The following is a 17,815-nucleotide window of genomic DNA, read 5'->3' as shown; positions in this document are numbered from 1 at the left end:
AAATGCAGAAAATTTTCCAGCCCAGCTGGGTGAGGACCTATTACATGGAGAGCTGTGGATATTAAAGATGGGGTTAGGCCAGGACCACACACCCAGGGAGAACAGATGCCCTGGAACAAGAGGAGGACAAGACCCCTACATCATATAAGACCCATACCCATATCACAAGGGAGCCAAGGGCAAGCTGGAAGCTTTGTGTGCCCACTACTCGGGTCTGGGTCACAAATCCTGGGCAGAATGGGGAGGAGACCTGCATATGGGGATGGCGTTCCTGAGTAGGGAGGCCCTGAGTGATGTTCCAAGAGGAAGTCTGTCTACAGGTCATTAATAGCAGGATGGCTCAGACCCCAGGAGTAGAGCAGAATCTCAGTTTGAGCATCCAAGATTCCCAGACCAAGGAAGAGGAGGGAGGTAGAAGGGGAGGGGGAAAGGGAGAGAGGGGCGGAGGAGAGGAAAGGAAGGAAGGGAGGGAGGGAGGCAGGCAATAAGAAATATTAAAACAAAATCAAAGGGCTAAAAAATAGAAGAAAATGTAAGGTATCTCATAACTCTAACAGGTACCCTGGAAAACAGATTCATGAGGGAACATTTTTTAGAATCAATGGACTATCTGAATTCCATGACTGGGGAAAAAAAAAAAACCTAGACTATTTTAAGTAAACTGTTCAGATCTCTTAGAACCAGAAGGCAAAAAGGAAATAGAAAGAATCCCAAGAAGAAAACTTCCAGGAATATAACAGACAAAATCCAGAGTTGCCAGGTCAAAGAAAAAATATTTCAAGCATCCAGAAAGAAAGAATTCAAGTACCGAGGAGCCACAGTCAGGATTAGACAATGTAGTAGACTCCATGATGATAAAAGAACAAAGATCTTGGAATACAATATTCCAGAAGGTAAAAGATATGAGCTTAAGCCAAGAATAATCTACCCAACAAAACCAAATATAATCCCAAGGCGGGAAAAAATGGACCTTTAATAGAATGGCAGACAAGAATTTCTGGTAAAAAGATCAGACCTGAATAGGAACTTGAAAGATAAACAAAAATCAAAAGAAATTTAGAAAAGTAAATTCATTTGAGCTAAACAATGATGCTTACATTCTAATATGGAGAGAAGAGACAAACGTCCTTTCAAAATACCATTGTCTTCAGAGATCACAGAGTAAAGAAAAACAAGCTCAGTCAGGGGATGGTTTCTGGTTTCTGAGTTTTGAGAGAGAAAAGAAAGGGGATGATGGAAAGGAATACATTAAGGAAAAAATGAAAAATAAGTGAAAGGAAATAACTACTTTGCATAGAGGGAGTACACAAAAAGAACAAAAAGATATGGAGGAAGGAAGGGAGGCATTGAATAAATATTTTAAATTAAATTTGTGGTATTAAAAGCAGTTAGATGATAGAGTGGCTAAGAGTATTGTAATTGGACTCAGGAAGTCCTGAATTCAAATTCAGACTCAGGCACTTACCCTGAAAAAGTCATTTAAAGTCCCTTTGCCTCTATATCCTCACCTGCAAAAAACCACTAAACACCTACTTACAAGAGGATAGGAGGATAAAATGAGATAACCTAAGTAAAGCACCATGCAAACACCCCATAAATGTTATATAAATGCTAATTATTGTAATTATTATTACCTCCAAGAAAATATCATCTCTACTAGCAAGTACTACCTAGAATCAGAGCATAAAGGAGAGAGCTCGGACTAGAAAGTGAATGAATGAAAAGGAAAGACCAAATCCAATAACCAAAAGAAGGAAAGAATCGCTCCTTTTCTATATAAATGGCCTGTTTCTCTTCACCTCCTCATCTATCACATTTCCAAAGTTTTAGCCCTTAGTCTTCTGCTTTTCCTTTCCTACTTACTCTTGCCCACAAAACACACATCAGTTTGTAAGTCCCTAAACATCCCTTCTATGCGTACGACTCCTAAATGAATGCCTCCTGTTCTGACCTCCCTCCTAACCTGACGCCCAAACTGCCAACAAGACAGAGCCACTTAGATAATGTGCTACCCCTTCATTGTCATTCTTACCAAAAGCAGTTTCTGCTCCCCGCTTCCCTGTGTTCTTCCTCGAAGGTAACACACTAGTGCAGATAATCAGCTCACTTATTCTGGGTCTTATGGCTCTTAATGAAGAACTGAACATTAGTGGCTACCATATCACACTACTCAAGAAAGGGCAATAGAGATCTCATATATGCTGGGCATAAGTAAGGTAACACATTACAAAGAATCATATAGAAAAGACACCACAGGGGGCAGCTAGGTGGCACAGTAGATAAAGCACCACCCTGGATTCAGGAGGACCTGAGTTCAAATCTGGCCTCAGATAGTTGACACTTACTAGCTCTGTGACCCTGGGCAAATCACTTAACCCAAACTGCCCCACCCAAAAAAAAAAAAAAAAAAGACACCATAAAGGATGTCAACAAACCAAAAAGATAGACCACTCATGTAGTAAGAGCAAGGGAATATCAAAAGACATCTCACTTAGCTCCACAAAAGGCCTCAGCAAACTCTTAGGATGACTCAGACAGAAGCTGCCCAGGATGGTTGGGCATGAATGAACAGTGGTCTCTATCACTCCCTATGATCACAGAATCTAAGAGATGTGAGAGGCCTCAAAGGTGATGATTTTTTTTTTTCAGGGCAATGGGGGGTTAAGTGACTTGCCCAGGGTCACACAGCCAATGTGTCAAGTGTCTGAGGCCAGATTTGAACTCAGGAACTCCTGAATCCAGGGCCGGTGCTTTATCCACTGCGCCACCTAGCTGCCCCAAAGGTGATGATTTAATTCAACCCACACCAGGGGGGCAGCTAGGTGCCACAGTGGATAAAGCATTGGACCTGGATTCAGGAGGACTTGAGTTCAAATCCAGCCTCAGACACATGACACTTTCTAGCTGTGTGACCATGGGCAAGTCACCTAACCCTCATTGCCCCACAAACAAAAATAAATGAATGAATGAATGAATAGATAAATAAATCAATGGATGAATAAATAGATAAATAAATGGATGGATGGATTAGATAGATAGATAGATAGACAGATAGACAGACAGACAGACAGACAGACAGACAGAAAGACAGACAGACAGACAGACAGACAGACAGACAGACAGACAGACAGACAGACAGACAGATAGATAGATAGATAGATAGATAGATAGATAGATAGATAGATAGATGGAAAATTCAACCCACACCCAAAGAAGACACTCCTCCAAAATGTATCAGGGAAGGTCTTAGCCAGCCTTGGCCAAAAATCTAAGGCCTTGGATCCTCACTGCTCAAAAGTTCTTCTTCAGCTCTAAGGGACTGCATTGAGTCTTCCAGATTGGTCTCCCAGACTCCAGCCTCTCCATTTTCCAATTCCCCTTCTAAAACACTGACAGACTAATTTGATCCCAACTGACCTGTTCACTGTAACTCCCGCTGTGCTCATAACATGGACTCCCTTATCCTCACTGTCCCAAGCACACTCTTCCCCTTCCCAAATGTTGCTGATCCAAAAGTACAAGCATCATCTCCTTCATGGACACTTCCCCCTCTGACTGCCCACACATTGTCAGAACTACAAATTATATGATTTTAATTTTAAAGCTTGCAGAAATAAACATATATCTTTATATAAAAAAATAAAGGCAAAATCCACAGTTCAAATCTGAGCAGTGGCAGAATAGAGAGAAAGTAAGGAGCTAAGCTGATAAAGTGGACCTGAGACCATTAGATGGGGAAGGTTCAAGAACCAAGAATGACACCGAGCCAGTGAGGTGGGAAGAAAGGCCAAGGCCCCAAACAGGCAGACCTTAGGTTGTGCCTCGGCATCCTGTCTTTGAGATCAGCAGAGTGAGCCTAAGGCTTCCTTGTTGTCTCTCACATTAAACTCAAAGACAGGATTCGAAGGCACAACTAAGGACCAGGGATCTTCCAGAAGAATAGAAGAGAGGGGGAAAAAAAATCTTCCCACCATAATTCAGAAAATCCTATAAGTAAGATAGCTTCCCAGAACTTCTCAACATAAAAAATGAAATACCAATGGGAAAAATTAAGAGACTGTATCCAGGAAAAAAAATCTCAAAGCTGCAAACTCCAAGAATCATCATAGTTATTACACTTAACAACTCGATTCAGAAACACATTCTATCAACAATCAGAAGAAAGACCTTCGAATTTAAAAGGAAGGAAAGAGAAACGCAGAGGGCTTAGAAGAGCTGACTCTCTGGGGCTCTTGAAGGACACCACCATATTATCTGCATAGAGGAGTCATTTTGTTTCTTGTTTCCCTGTGGTTGTTCCCTCAATTTCTTTTTCTTGTCTTTTGCTACAGCCGCCATTTCTAGTACTATGTCAGATAGAATCGGTGACAATGAATACCCTTGTTTCATCCCTGAAAATACTGGAAAAGATTCTAGTTTATCTGTTACAAATGCTCTTGGTTTTAGATATATAATATTTATCATTTTGAGCAAAGATCCACTTATTCTTATGTTTTCTAGTGTTTTAATAGAAGTAGACACTGTATTTTGTCAGAGGCTTATTTCTGCATTTATTAACATAATCATGATTTTTGTTGATTGTTATTAATATAGTAAATTAAGTTTACAGTGTTCCTACTATTAAACCAACCCTGTATTCCTGGTATAAATCCAACTTGGTCATAGGGTATAATCATGATAATATATTGTTTTACCCTCTATGATAATATTTCATTTAAAATTTCTGCATGTGTTTATTAGGTATAGTAGCCAAAAGTTTTCTTTTCCTGTTCTGATTCTCCCTGGTTTATATAACAAGACCACATCTGTGTCACAGAAGGAATTTGATAGGATAGCTTCTTTTGCCACAATGTACATAATATTAGAATGTATTGGTTTTTTAAATTTCGACAAAATTCATGGGCCTGCCTGAAGGTTTGTGAGGGAGGGAGGGATTTCTTTAGAAATTCATTTACAGCTTATATACTTTCTTACTCTGAAATTGTTTAAATTTTTTAGAGAAAAAGTGGGGATAATGGGTGGTGGGGGGAAATAATATGGTGACAGGAAGGGATGAGATCAAGGATGCAGAGAGAGAGAGGAAGCCTTGCAAGAAGGACCACCTCTTCACAAGAAACAGGAATGAAGGAGGAAACTGTTGGGAACAGCATCCAAGTAATAAGAGAAAGAAGAAAAAAAGGGAGAGCTCTGGTTGATTGGCTTTAATTTTTTCAGCCAAGAAGGCACTGAAATCTTTGCCTGAGAGGCAGTAAGAAGAGAGTGCCATGGGAGGCTGCAGAGGGGACGAGGAGGTCTGGAATGCGAGGAGTGCCTTGCTGCAGGGAGGGCCCAGATACGATTGGTGACATAAATTTATAGTGGGTCCAGTCACCATGGTCTCATGACTTTCTCCAGAGCTTTCCAGCAGCATCTGAAGGGGCTCTGAAGCAGTGGATGGTAGGAATAATCCAAATCAAGCTCTGGCAAGGCATGGTCAACAACAGCGCAAGGAAGAAAAGGACTTGAGTGTAGAGGATAGAGCAGAGGTGAATTGTCCCTCTCCTAGGTGGGCTCTCTTCTCCCCAAAGACAAGAGGCTGCCACAGCGCACACAGTAAGCGGCAAGCAAGTCCCAGGTTGTCCCTGATGCTTTCCCCTGGCCATGCTGGCTACCAGCACCACTGTGTAGGAAGAACGCCAAACCCTTCATGGTCACTAAGGAGTAGCCCATCTGGCTTTCTTAATGACCCTCCTAAGTGACTCTCCACCTCCCATCCCTCTCTCCTAATCTCCATTTCAGGGGGGATCCCTAGTTTACTTCCAGGAGTGCCTCAAATGGCATCTTTAAATAAAGACTTTCCTAATTTCCCCAGATATTAATGTTATTCCCCCAAAACCACCATGTATCTATTTTGTATACTTCTCTATACATACATGTTGTATCCCCCCATAGACTGTAAGCTCTCTGAGGGCAGGGATTTTTCCACATTGTCTTTGAATACCATGCACCTGGCACAGAGCCTAGCACATAGCAGACAATAAATGTCTGGAGCCTGCCGGACTGACCACAGGTCAGTGAGATCTTAAAGCGTTGATGAGACTTTGGGTTTCCATGTTTCTATTTTGAAACAAAGAACAAAACCATGGAACCAAAAATAGTCAAAGCGATAGGTCAAGTCTTGTGGGAGTTCATTGAACAGGAGCTGCCTACAACGTCAGATGGTTTCGCTGCAATTCTGCCTCTGAGTGGAGACCGTAGTGCACAACACAGTGTGTATCATACTCAAAACTATTCATTTATATGTAAATCAAGCAACTTTTAAAAAGACTTCTATGATCCAAATTACAAAATATCATTCATGGGGGCAGCTGGGTAGTACAGTGGATAAAGCACTGGCCCTGGATTCAGGAAGACCTGAGTTCAAATCCCGCCTCAGACACTTGACATTACTAGCTGTGTGACCCTGGGCAAGTCACTTAACCCTCACTGCCCCACCAACAAAACAAAACAAAACAAAATATCATTCATATCATAGAAAATCGCTTAAATATACCAAGAATTGTTAGTTTTTAAACAAGTTAAATGGGGGGTGGGGGAGGGAAGGGGAAAGAGGAAGGGGAAAAAGAGGGGAAGGAAAAGGAAGAAATCCCATTTATTATTTTCTTGTTTCCAAACAGATTTAAGTCTCCTTTTCTACGTACCATTTGAAGTGATCTTTGGGCTCTTATAAAATATCCTCAACGTATTAGGACATAGTAATTGCGGCTCTATGACTGGTACTGGAACACATGGTATTGAAGGAACATATGCATGGGGGTTAATGAAACAGTGGTGATGGTGCACCTACAGGGGTGGGAGGAAAGCAAAGAGATAAAAGAAGGAAATAAATTTCAAATCCATTACAATAACTTTCAAGTTCATATTCCTTCTATGATTTCATATGGGAACAAGCATCCATCCCACTTGTGAAACACATGGACTTTAGGTGACTGGCTTAAGTCTGCCTAAGACCATAATGAGGTGAAATACAGAATGCTTTATTATACTCAAATTCACAGAGACAATATTAGCTTTCAAAAGTAATTTCTATCAGAACAATTGAAGGCAGGGCTCCTATAATTTTCTACATATGTTTTCAACATATTTGAGTTTTACCACATTCAATTCAACAAATAAGCAGCAAACCCCTTGAGGGAGAGACAAAAGGCAGCCTGTGCCAATGGAGCCCAACAAGTGCCACCCCTTTAGGCATCTCTTCCCCCAAGGCCTCAGTGGAGACAGCCCCAGGCCATCGACTTCACCATCCAGGGAAGCCAACACCTGTGCAGGGGCAACCCGACAACTGCTTCTGCCCCTGCTGCAGCCCCCACATCCTCAGCAGCCACAAATACCGAAGACCCAGAAAAAGACATTTTCACCACCAAACTCCTTGGTCCTGTTATGTGGTTGGAGACATGGCCATGGTTTCATCATAGAAATACCATTCAATTCCTCTTTTTTCCCTCTGACTTCTGACTGAGACTGGCTCTTAGCATAGGAGAAGGCTTAGTAAGTACTCATCCGTTCACAGAAATGCTCCCCTCGAGCTCCTCAGACTTCTCCTGCCCACAGCTTTCCCCTCGCCTGGAGACCTCTCCATGCTGAGGCAAAGCACGCAGGCCCAGCTCCCAACACTTCTGGAGTCCCTCATCCCTCTCCAGACTGCTCTACTCCCTTGCCAGAAGCCTGGCTCCTCTCCACACTTCCAGCACCTCCTTCCATGCTATCTTCACCAATAAAAAAAATATAAGGTACTTGAGGGCAGCACAGGTTGTATCTGAAACCCCAGTACTTAGCCCAGGGTCTGGCACACAACAAGTGCTTAATAAATATTTTCTCTGTCCACATCTTCCTTAGGGGCTATCCTATTCAATAAATCCAATAAAAAGTGACAGAATGGGCCACGAAAGCCTCAAATTACTCAACCAAGTGTCTCCAGGCAACTTTAGGTTTTATAGCACAGCCTAATAAACAATCCTCCCCAAATACTTAAGATGGTAAAATGAAGCTCCCAAGATACCTGCCTTCCCTAGTCAGTCCTGTACAACCCCAGAAACACCAAACAACAGCTCTCCTCCTGTGAGGTTTATGGGAGGCAAAACACCTTTCAAGGTCAGTGGAGTCCAAGATATAGTCTTGGGTCAAACCGAACCATCACTTGGGGGCTTTCTCACAAGAAATTGGATTTAACCTGTCTCTGGAGAACGACTGTCTAGACCTTTCCCACTGCAGTTCCTTGCTTTACTCTTCCAACAGTAAAGCACAAAGTCACCCTGGGACACCTCCCCATGGTGGCGGGGGCTCTCCAAGGCACCACCAGCACAGCAGAAGGTCAGCAGTTTCTAGCAGAGTGAGAAGGTGCTAAATGTGGTCCCAGGAACAAAACTGAGTCTCCTCTCCCAGTACCACCTTAATCAGGTACAAAGAGGCTCGTCACTAGTAAGCTGCCACCTGCGTGACAAATCCTTTGCCTTTGGCAGCCCACGAAACAAAGACACAGACAAAATGGCTCTCCCTACTACAGGCAAGGTAGATAGAGAAGGCCAAGAATCACAGAATCTTGAGACTCGGTAAACTTTAACTGAGCTGTTGGCACTTTGTCCAATGACCAATGAGAGGCCAGAATCACCTCCATCTTGATTTCTTATTGTACATGACACCAAAAGAAAAGGGAATGCGGGGAGGTGGTTTCATCATACATACAAAAGTCATGGGACCTTGGGTCTCATATTGAAGGAGTCATTTGTCAGCATCTCACACTCCTTGAGCACTTACTGTGAACCAGGCACTACTTCTAGTGCTGGCCTGGGAGGCCCAATGTCAGCAGCCAGAAGCATCTGGGTGGCTCTGAAACTAACCCTGACCCTAAAGTCCAAAATCAGGAAGGAAAGCTGAAAGAATGAGCAAATAAACAAGTAATCCAAGTTGCATCTACTCCTCACCTTTGACACCTCTCTGACCATACATGCAAATCCCTTTATCAGTCTACCCCAGGTTGGTGGGCTGCAAAAATGGCACACTGGGATTTTTTTTCTTGGATTTCCCAATCAGGACTTATTCTGGTGCATTTTCCTTATTTTTTAAAATTAAATTCTACTTTATATTCAAAGATCAGCTTTCTTGCCCTCCAACCTCCTCCCCATCCCAACATTAAGAATAACTAAAACTGGGGGCAGCTAGGTGGCACAATGGATAAATCACCGGCCCTGGATTCAGGAGGACCTGAATTCAAATCTGGCCTCAGACACTTGACACTTACTAGCTGTGTGACCCTGGGCAAGTCACTTAACTCTCATTGCCCCGCAAAAAAAAAAAGAAAGAAAGAAGGGAAAGAAGGGAAAGAAGGGAAAGAAGGAAGGAAGGAAGGAAGGAAGGAAGGAAGGAAGGAAGGAAGGAAGGAAGGAAGGAAGGAAGGAAGAAAGAAAGAAAGAAAGAAAGAAAGAAAGAAAGAAAGAAAGAAAGAAAGAAAGAAAGAAAGAAAGAAAGAGAGAGAGAGAATAAATAAAAGTTCTGTTATAAACATGTATAGTCAAGCAAAACAAAATTTCTTATTGGCTATTCCTAAAAAACACACACCTCAATCTGTACTCTGGGTCCGTCACCCTTCTGTCAGGAAGTGAGCAGCATGTTTATTCATAAGTCCTCAGGAAGTCTGGTTGGTCGCTGTGTTACTGAGAGATTTCGTTTCAATCAGCCAAGAACCCCTTTCTCACCCTCCCACCCCAACTTGCAGCATCCCATCGAGAACACAAGAAAAATGAGTCCATCAAAACAGATTTCAGAAGTCTCAAACGGATGACCAGGAGACATCTTAAACAGAACCCATCATCTTTCTCTCTGAATCCTCCCCTGTCACCTTCCCTATTGCTGTAGAGGGCAGAGGCGCTGTACTAGTCCCACAGCTCTCCCCACCTAGGAGTCATCCTTTTCTCCTCTGATAGTGCTCCCCCTCTGGTCCAAGGCCTCATTTTCTCACCTGCTTCAAGTCTCCCCCACTCTAGTCCATCCTGCAATAGGCCCAGGTCCGACCATGTCACCACACATGAGGCTGAATTTGAACTAAGGTCTTCTAGACTCAAGACCTGGCATTCTATTCACTGCCCCAGTGCCTAAGCTGTCCCAAAACAAACCAGAAATGTCTAGGGAAAGTAGGAAAAGAAACTAGTAACCTAGTCATATATTCTCTCTCCCTTTTACTGGAGTGAAGAAAACCACATCCTTCCCAGAGAATACTTCTTCCCTCTATTTCACCTTCCCTTCTAGAAGGGAACTCTAGAACGTCATCAAGACTGCAACTGAATCATTCCATTTAACACCAGGTGTTGAAAAGCTGCTGTATTCAAGGCACTGAGCTTTGTACGAGGGTCACAGACAACAGGAAGCCCTCTTGGCAAGAAGCTCCTCTTCGACTTGTACAAGGGATCCCTTATAATTTACTGCCATACTCCAGGGATCTGTCACTTCATTGCTGCACGACCACAAGTCCTTGACTACCAATCATTGCTACACAGGGAGTCGGAGCCCAGAGGATCCCTCCAGTCCAAACTCAGTCCAGCATCGACACCGTGAGCCCCTGGGAGTAGGGGGCCATCAGGGCATTTAAGGAGGAATGAAGTGGACTGGAATCAAGGCCACAAGCAACCTCAGCCCTTTCAATGGGACACCACAGGAAGACCCAGAGACAAGAACTGGGATGGCCCAGCTGATTCTGAGACAAGTGACATGTGCACTGAACCCTTCCACTGCGATAGGAAACAGTTGTATTATTTTGTATAAATCTATGAGCTCTTAATGTCCTAATCCTCAAGGTGTGTACATTTGGCACATGTGTGTAGACATAAATGAGACAGAGACAAACAGACAGATGACCAGTTTAAGTCTGGAAAACCTCAATCATCAAATATCAGGTGATGCACAACAACGCATCTACTAGGTGAGAAGAGAGGATCTCTCTCTGTCAAAGGTATTTACAACAATGAAATGACAGATCTAAGCTAAAACACTGCATTGCAATGAAGTCTAGGCATACCAGCACTCTCTTAGTAAAGCTCAGGAAGAAAGATGAAATGATGAACTGAGTTTTAATACAGTTCTATTCAGTGATCTTGCCACCTGGATTATATCTTAAGGCAGTCATTAATAGGAAAAAGAAAAGACCTATACATACATTTTTTACTTTTTTTGGGGGGAGGGGGGCAGGGCAATGAGGGTTAAGTGACTTGCCCAGGGTCATACAGCTAGTAAGTGTCAAGTGTCTGAGGCCGGATTTGAACTCAGGTCCTCCTGACTCCAGGGCCCATGCTTTCTCCACTGTGCCACTTAGCTGCCCTAAGACCTATACATACAAAAGAAACATTCCCAGAAGCACTATCTGGAATAGCAGAACTAGAAATAATCATGAAGAAGCTAGGACTGAGTTACAGTACATGAACTCTACTGAACACTGTTTCTCAATAAGAACCAATAAATAAGAATTCAAAGAAATGTGGAAAGACTTAAATTAACTGATTGAGAGCAAGAAAACAAATACAAGATGACAAGTGGGCAAGTAAAACAAGCACAAGAGCAATAAATCCACATCAAGAAAACAGAAGAGACTCATCAGAGAGATCAAGGCCCCAAACGCACCAACACGTGCCGCTCCAGGAGAAATTCCATGGGGCAAGTAAGCATCCCCACCACCCCCATTTAAACAAACAGGTCTGATTTAGCTCCTTACTGGGTTGTCAAGCGTTCTATTGTCATTATTATTACTTACTAGGAATGGTAAACTTCAGAGCACAACTACCACGCTGGCAAATCCCAGTGTCTTTGCACCTAAATTTCCCAACTCACAAAAAAGGCTTTCAACTTTTCTGTCTCCTCTGGGTTAAGATCAAAGCCCAGGTACCCACAGAATCAGCTCAATTTACACATCAAACATTAACCTTTGGCTTTCTTTTCCAGCCTCTCAATTACTCCCTCACCCCCAGACAACGTAATGCCTTTTACTTACAGGTAAATCTACCGTGGATAAAACTAAAGATGCTTCTCTTCCCAGCTTACATACCTTTTTCTCAGGTGGTGTTTGTGAAGTTCGATCCTGGTACTCTTTGACCTCTGCATCCAAGAGCATTAGCTCTGCAGGCGCTGGTGTGTTGTCCACGGTGGATGTGCTCTTATCAGACTTTGCCTGGGAAGAACTCAAGGGAGGAATGCTGTGCTCCGAGCCACCGTCTCTGAACTGGTCAGTGAAACTAGGATGGAATTGTGAGCCCCCCGATGGGTCAAGGCTGTTCTGAAGAGGATCCCGGGTCTCTGCGAGATTGTTCATGTTATACTTCTCCTCTCTAAGCATTTCCGCAACTCTTCCACTGGAGATAATACTATTTTCACTGAGCTGTGGACCTCGAATGTTGGTGTCATCCTTCACAGGTGGATTTGTCCTAAGCACATTCTCCTTAAATGCCTTAGTGAGGGAAGCTTCACCCTGACTTGTATAATTATATGAAATATCATGATGTAGAATGTTTACTGAAGTGGGCGAGTAAGTGTGAGTTAGTGATGAAACATATGGCAGATCTCCAGAAGTAGTCTCAGGCTTCTCACTAGGCCTACAGCTTACATCCTGGTTATCTGAAGGCAACAGGGATTTCCAAACGAGGTTTTTGGGGTAAGGGTTGGCTAATTCTTCATTTGGGAAAACAAAAGAAGGCTCAATTTTTGAAGAGACAGGAAGTGACTTCAGAGACGCTTCTGGAGTGAAATTTTGGACAGGAAATACAAAAGGAGTTGACTGATAGATTGGTTGAGCCGGTTGTCCTGGTGGAGATTCTTCAGGGGGAGAACTAGAGGGAGAAATGTTTTGTTTCCAATCTAGTCCGACACCCAATAAGTTCGGAGCAGCAGCAGCAGAGCTCTTCTTACTTGTCATCGGCTCTATGGAAGCCACAACCTCATGGAATGCCACTGTTTCATCATGACCTTCCTTTAGGCCTGCTTTCAGCATGTCATCCAACTTAAATTTAACAGAACGCTTGCAGCCAGAAGGAAAAGCAACACCACAAGGTCCAGTTCTAGTGCTGTCATTGTGAACTGAAAGTTTTACAGACTTCACATCAGGACCTAGAGGATTCTGCATAGACTGGCCTTGTGAAGACACAGGGAGCAAGGAATGAGACGTAAACTTGGGAGAAAGCTCTCCTTTAAATGGTGAGCACACATCCCCCAACCTTTTAACTCTGCTGTCATCTGATTTCAAACACTCAAGTTTGGGGTTCATCTTATACTCTCCTGGGTTTTTATAATTAAAATTCTCACAAAAAGAGCTATCAGTAGATGAAGAAAAACCTGGTCTGTTTTTATCTAAGCAAGGAAGGAGGACAGAATGTGAAAATTTGCAGTCGGAAGGAGAAACACCATCATCTGCAAGCACACTCTGGCCCTGCCTGGCTGGAAATGTTCCTGGTTTCTGGGAAGTTTCCCACCTCCTCAGTGACACAGCCGAAGCGAGGGTTTCGACACTGTCTGTCCCATACGATCTGGAAAGCTCATCACACGTATCAGGTGAAGACGTAGCCTTTTTGTCTGTGTAAACGTGCATTTGTTGACGAGGGATGCGCGGACACATGCCGCTGGCGTTGTAAGAAGTGCTGGTGCTGATCCCGCCTGTCTTACTAGGGCACAAACTGAGAGACCTGTCGAAGAAGTCAAAGGGCCCTTCAGAGGAGGATGGAAACAGGGCTTCGTTGCCTTGGGACTGTCTGGAATGTGATTCTGAAACTTCAGAGAGATCAGGAATGCCCCTGATGATACATTGTGGAAAATGAAAAGGGGTGAGCAGTAAAATACTTTCTTTTCCAATACAGACACAGAAACTACCTATCTCAGAGGGTCAGAGAGAAAGAGGCAGAAAGGAAAGGACCTCAGGGGCCAGCCAGTCCACTCCCTTCCTACGCAGGCAGGTCAAAGGCCGGCCTTGCCCAAAGTCCCAGCAGCCATAAGCTGCTGAGGCAGGATGAGAACCTGGAGTCACTGATTAGATCCAAGCCTCTTCTCCTCTGCTCTAAATCATCTCCAGAATGAGTCACAGGGTAATAAATCAGGGCTATGTGGTAAATATGCTCAAAAGGACACAACGCCTTGCTTTGCTTCAAGCACCTTTGGAATACTGATTGATTAAACGGAATCATCTGTAAGCAGAAACTGCTACTCTGCAAGTTATCTTTTTTTTCAAGCCTCCCCTAAAACAAGGGAGTCAGGATGTTCAGTTTAATTTTCTAAACTCTGATTCTCTATATTGAAGAGAAATCCAAAATGAACCTTCAAATGAAAGTACCTAAAATTTGTTCTACTGGAATAGTTAATATTAATGCAATTCCACTTGATATTAATTCATCCAACAGTACCTATATTCCTGTTTTCACAAAATAGATCATCTGAGTTGGACAAAAAGCACAGATTGTCCAGAAAGAACAAGATCGTTCCTTCATTAAGGAAACATTAATTCATCTTCCATTTCACAAGAACATGGACTTTACTGAAATGTAATAATATGCATCTAGATTTGTCTTTTTCTAAGAGCAGCTACTGCTCTCATGCAATGAGCTTACTTATGTAGCCACAGCCCAGGGGCACCAATCGAGTTCTTCTATGCAAAGCCCACCATGTATACTGAACCCTCTCTGGGTACCACGAAGTAGGGAGATGAATTTCCTTGGTTGAGTGGCTCTGAACTGGGAGTTCCAAAAGTATGTGGGGCACTGAGACAATAACTGTCCCCCAAGAGGATGGAAAGATACACAAATGGTGTCAACTTCACAGCGACTGCTTAGGAGGCCCACATTCACTAGGGACAGATATCCTGATTTTAAATAATGTTTTCCTCCTAATTTAGAGGGACACTTCATAGCAGACGAAAAGAGGAAGATGACTCCATTTGTCTCTTCAAAAGGAGGAAAGTACCTGTCCCAACCAGATGATTTGTCATCAAACAAAGCCTGAAGGACAGAGCTTTATAAGAAAAAAACAAAGTGTGCTCTGAATTAAAGAAAAGCCTGAAAAAACTGAAACAAATTTTTGTTTTCTTTTTTAAATCTAAAGTTAAGAGACATTTCTTCTCATGTTTCAGACTCTGGTAATTTTCTACAGATGAAAACCTAATTTGGGCCTATAACAGAGAAAATAACTCAGTAAATGTTGGATGTTTTCTTATACCCTAGTTATTAATATCTGTTTAAAAAAATCTACTAGGAAAATCCCTAGCTCACACAAGCAAGGAAAAATAGGAGAGGAGCTAAAAGAAAAGCCATCCCACCTCAGAGGTGCGAACTCCAGCTCACTCTGCTGAAACAGAGACTCGTTCCAGACCTTCTGGGTCGGAGATGATGCCAGCAACGGGATATGGGGAGAGCCGCTCCTGTCCTGAATGGCTGTAGAGTTTGATGATAGAAAAATATTAGCAGATATTGAAGATGGTTATTAGTTAATAACAGTTCTTTATAAATCTCAGGACCCCACCAGGTGATGAAAAATTTTCAGGGAAAGGAAGATCACTTGTGGGTTAAAGTCGTGATCCACAAATCCAGCTTTGGTTTACAGTTCAAAAAGGGCCTTGAACTGAAAACATAAAAAGCCACCAAAATGTCATTATTAACTAGCAATTTTTGGACCCTAAAAAGAAAAAGTCCTAAGAATAACAGTGTATTTTGACAATAAGCAGAATTAGAATGTTATGATGAATAACACAAGAGGATGATAGAAACATGAAATACACACACACACAATGACGGGTTAATTCCCCATGGATAGCGAAGTCCTCCACACACTCCTGTCTGAGGATATGACATGACATCATGCTGGATCCAGAAAGCCCCGGAACACTGCAGAGTCTCCTGGATGTGATCCAGAACCAAACAAAAGGGTTTTCCCCAATTGTATGCACAGAAAAAGCCCAGGGAATAAAGAGTACTTTCTTTCCAAATTACGATGTCTATGCTACACATGACAGACCACACTGAGAGCTCATCTATATTATGTTGTGAACAGACTGTCAACAGGTAGGGCCAGAAGCGACCAAGAGAAAGAGAGTGGGCTGAACAACCCCAAAGGCCCATCACTACAACCAATACTCTCTGATGTTGTGACCGTCAGTCCTGGATCACCAAAGGCGAAGTGATGTTTCATCATCACTCAGAGAAGAACGAAGAAGCATGTGAGAGAGGGGAACCAAGGGTGATCCCCAACAAACAAGAAACTACAAGGAAGAGGAGTAAAGAAGGACTGAAGTAAATGTCTAATCCAAAAAGAAAATAGGATGGTCGCATAAGGAGAGGGAAATGGACAACTGGGATCCTTACCAGACCACAAGAAGACAAGGAAAGCCCCCAGTACACAAGGATGGGAATCGTGACCAGCACAGAGAATAAAGGAAATGGAACAGTGAAGCACAAGCTACACTCTCTGCTGGGGAAGAAGAGAAAGAGACTAGAAGAGCACCCCCCAAACTTTTCCTTGTGAGGACGGAGAAAGAAAGAGTCTCTTTTTTTCCTCTCATCCTGGTGACTGGTGCCTATTTTATTTTTCCATATTAGCTGTGCTGAAAAAAGTAAATGCTCACAAAAAAAAAAAAGTCGGCTTCAACCTGCCCTCACAAATGACAGTTCATCAGTTCTCTCTCCAGAGGGAGATGGCATTTTTCTTCATGGATCATTGTATTCATCCAAGTCCAGGTTCCTGAAGTCATCTTTTTGTTTGGTTTTGTTTGTTTTGGGGGGTTTTTTTGGTTTGTTTTTTTTTTGGTGAGGCAATTGGGGTTAAGTGACTTGCCTAGAGTCACACAGTTAGTAAGTGTCAAGTGTCTGAGGCCAGATTTGAACTCAGGTCCTCCTGACTCCAGGGCCGGTGCTCTATCCACTGTGCCACCTAGCTGCCCCCAAAGCCATCTTGATCATCACTTCTTATAGCATAACAGTGAGGCTGGTGACTTTGCACAGCCCCCCATCACTGAAATCCAATTCCATGCAAGTCATGACATCACCCCAATGTCACAGTTCTCTTCAAAAGGCATAAGAGTGACAAGAAAGTATTCTTTTTTTCCCAATTACATGTAAATAGTGGTTTCAACATTCTTTTTTTCTTCTTTTTTTTTGGGGGGGGGCAATGAGGGTTAAGTGACTTTTCCAAGATCACACAACTAGTAAGTGCCCAGGGTCTGAGGCCTGATTTGAACTCAGGTCTTCCTGACTCCAGAGCTGGTGCTTTATCCACTGCACCACCTAGCTGTCCTCTCAACATACATTTTTATAAGATTTTTGGTTCCAAATTCTTCTCTCTTCCTCTGTTCCCTCCCCACTAAGACAGCAATCAATCTGATATAAGTAATACAATAAAATCATGTTAAATATATTTCCACATTGTTGTTGTTGTTTGTCCTTTCCTGAAGAAGCCCATGACATCAGGGTGATATCGTGACTTGCAGTGCATTGGATTTAAGTGCAAGGCCATCAGCCTCACTCTCTCCTCCAGAGCCATCTGGGTCCAGTGGCAAGATATACAACAGGACGACTGAAGATGGCCCCAGATATTTAAGGCAACTGGGGTTAAGTGATTTACCCAGGGTCACACAGTTAGTAAGTGTCTGAGGTGAGATTTGAACTCAAGTCCTCCTGACTCCTGAGCCAGTGTTCTATCCACTGCACCACTTAACTGCTTGAGCAAAAGGGGAAAACCACAAGAAAAAAACAAACAAAAACGTGAAAATAGTATGCTTCAATCTGCATTCAGATTCCAGAGTTCTCTTCTTGGATGCAGAGAGCAT

The 17,815-nt window shown here is 42.9% G+C and overlaps 1 protein-coding gene across 1 annotated transcript in view; it reads right to left on the bottom strand.

Annotated features, from left to right (window-relative positions):
• The window catches only part of ALMS1 (ALMS1 centrosome and basal body associated protein), a 198,875-nt gene that overhangs the window by 63,284 nt on the left and 117,776 nt on the right, over positions 1–17,815 (bottom strand). The window contains exons 6-8 of the mRNA XM_043981290.1: positions 15,314–15,428; positions 12,068–13,802; positions 6,681–6,822 (exon numbers count right to left, since the gene is read on the bottom strand). Of these exons, the coding sequence (XP_043837225.1) occupies positions 6,681–6,822; positions 12,068–13,802; positions 15,314–15,428 (1,992 nt within the window). The remainder of the gene's footprint in view (positions 1–6,680; positions 6,823–12,067; positions 13,803–15,313; positions 15,429–17,815) is intronic.

This window comes from Dromiciops gliroides, chromosome 2 (genome assembly GCF_019393635.1).
Source record: "Dromiciops gliroides isolate mDroGli1 chromosome 2, mDroGli1.pri, whole genome shotgun sequence".
NCBI lineage: Eukaryota > Metazoa > Chordata > Mammalia > Microbiotheria > Microbiotheriidae > Dromiciops > Dromiciops gliroides.
The sequence above is the reverse complement of the archived record's forward strand: the minus strand, read 5'-3'. Positions and strand labels throughout refer to the sequence as shown.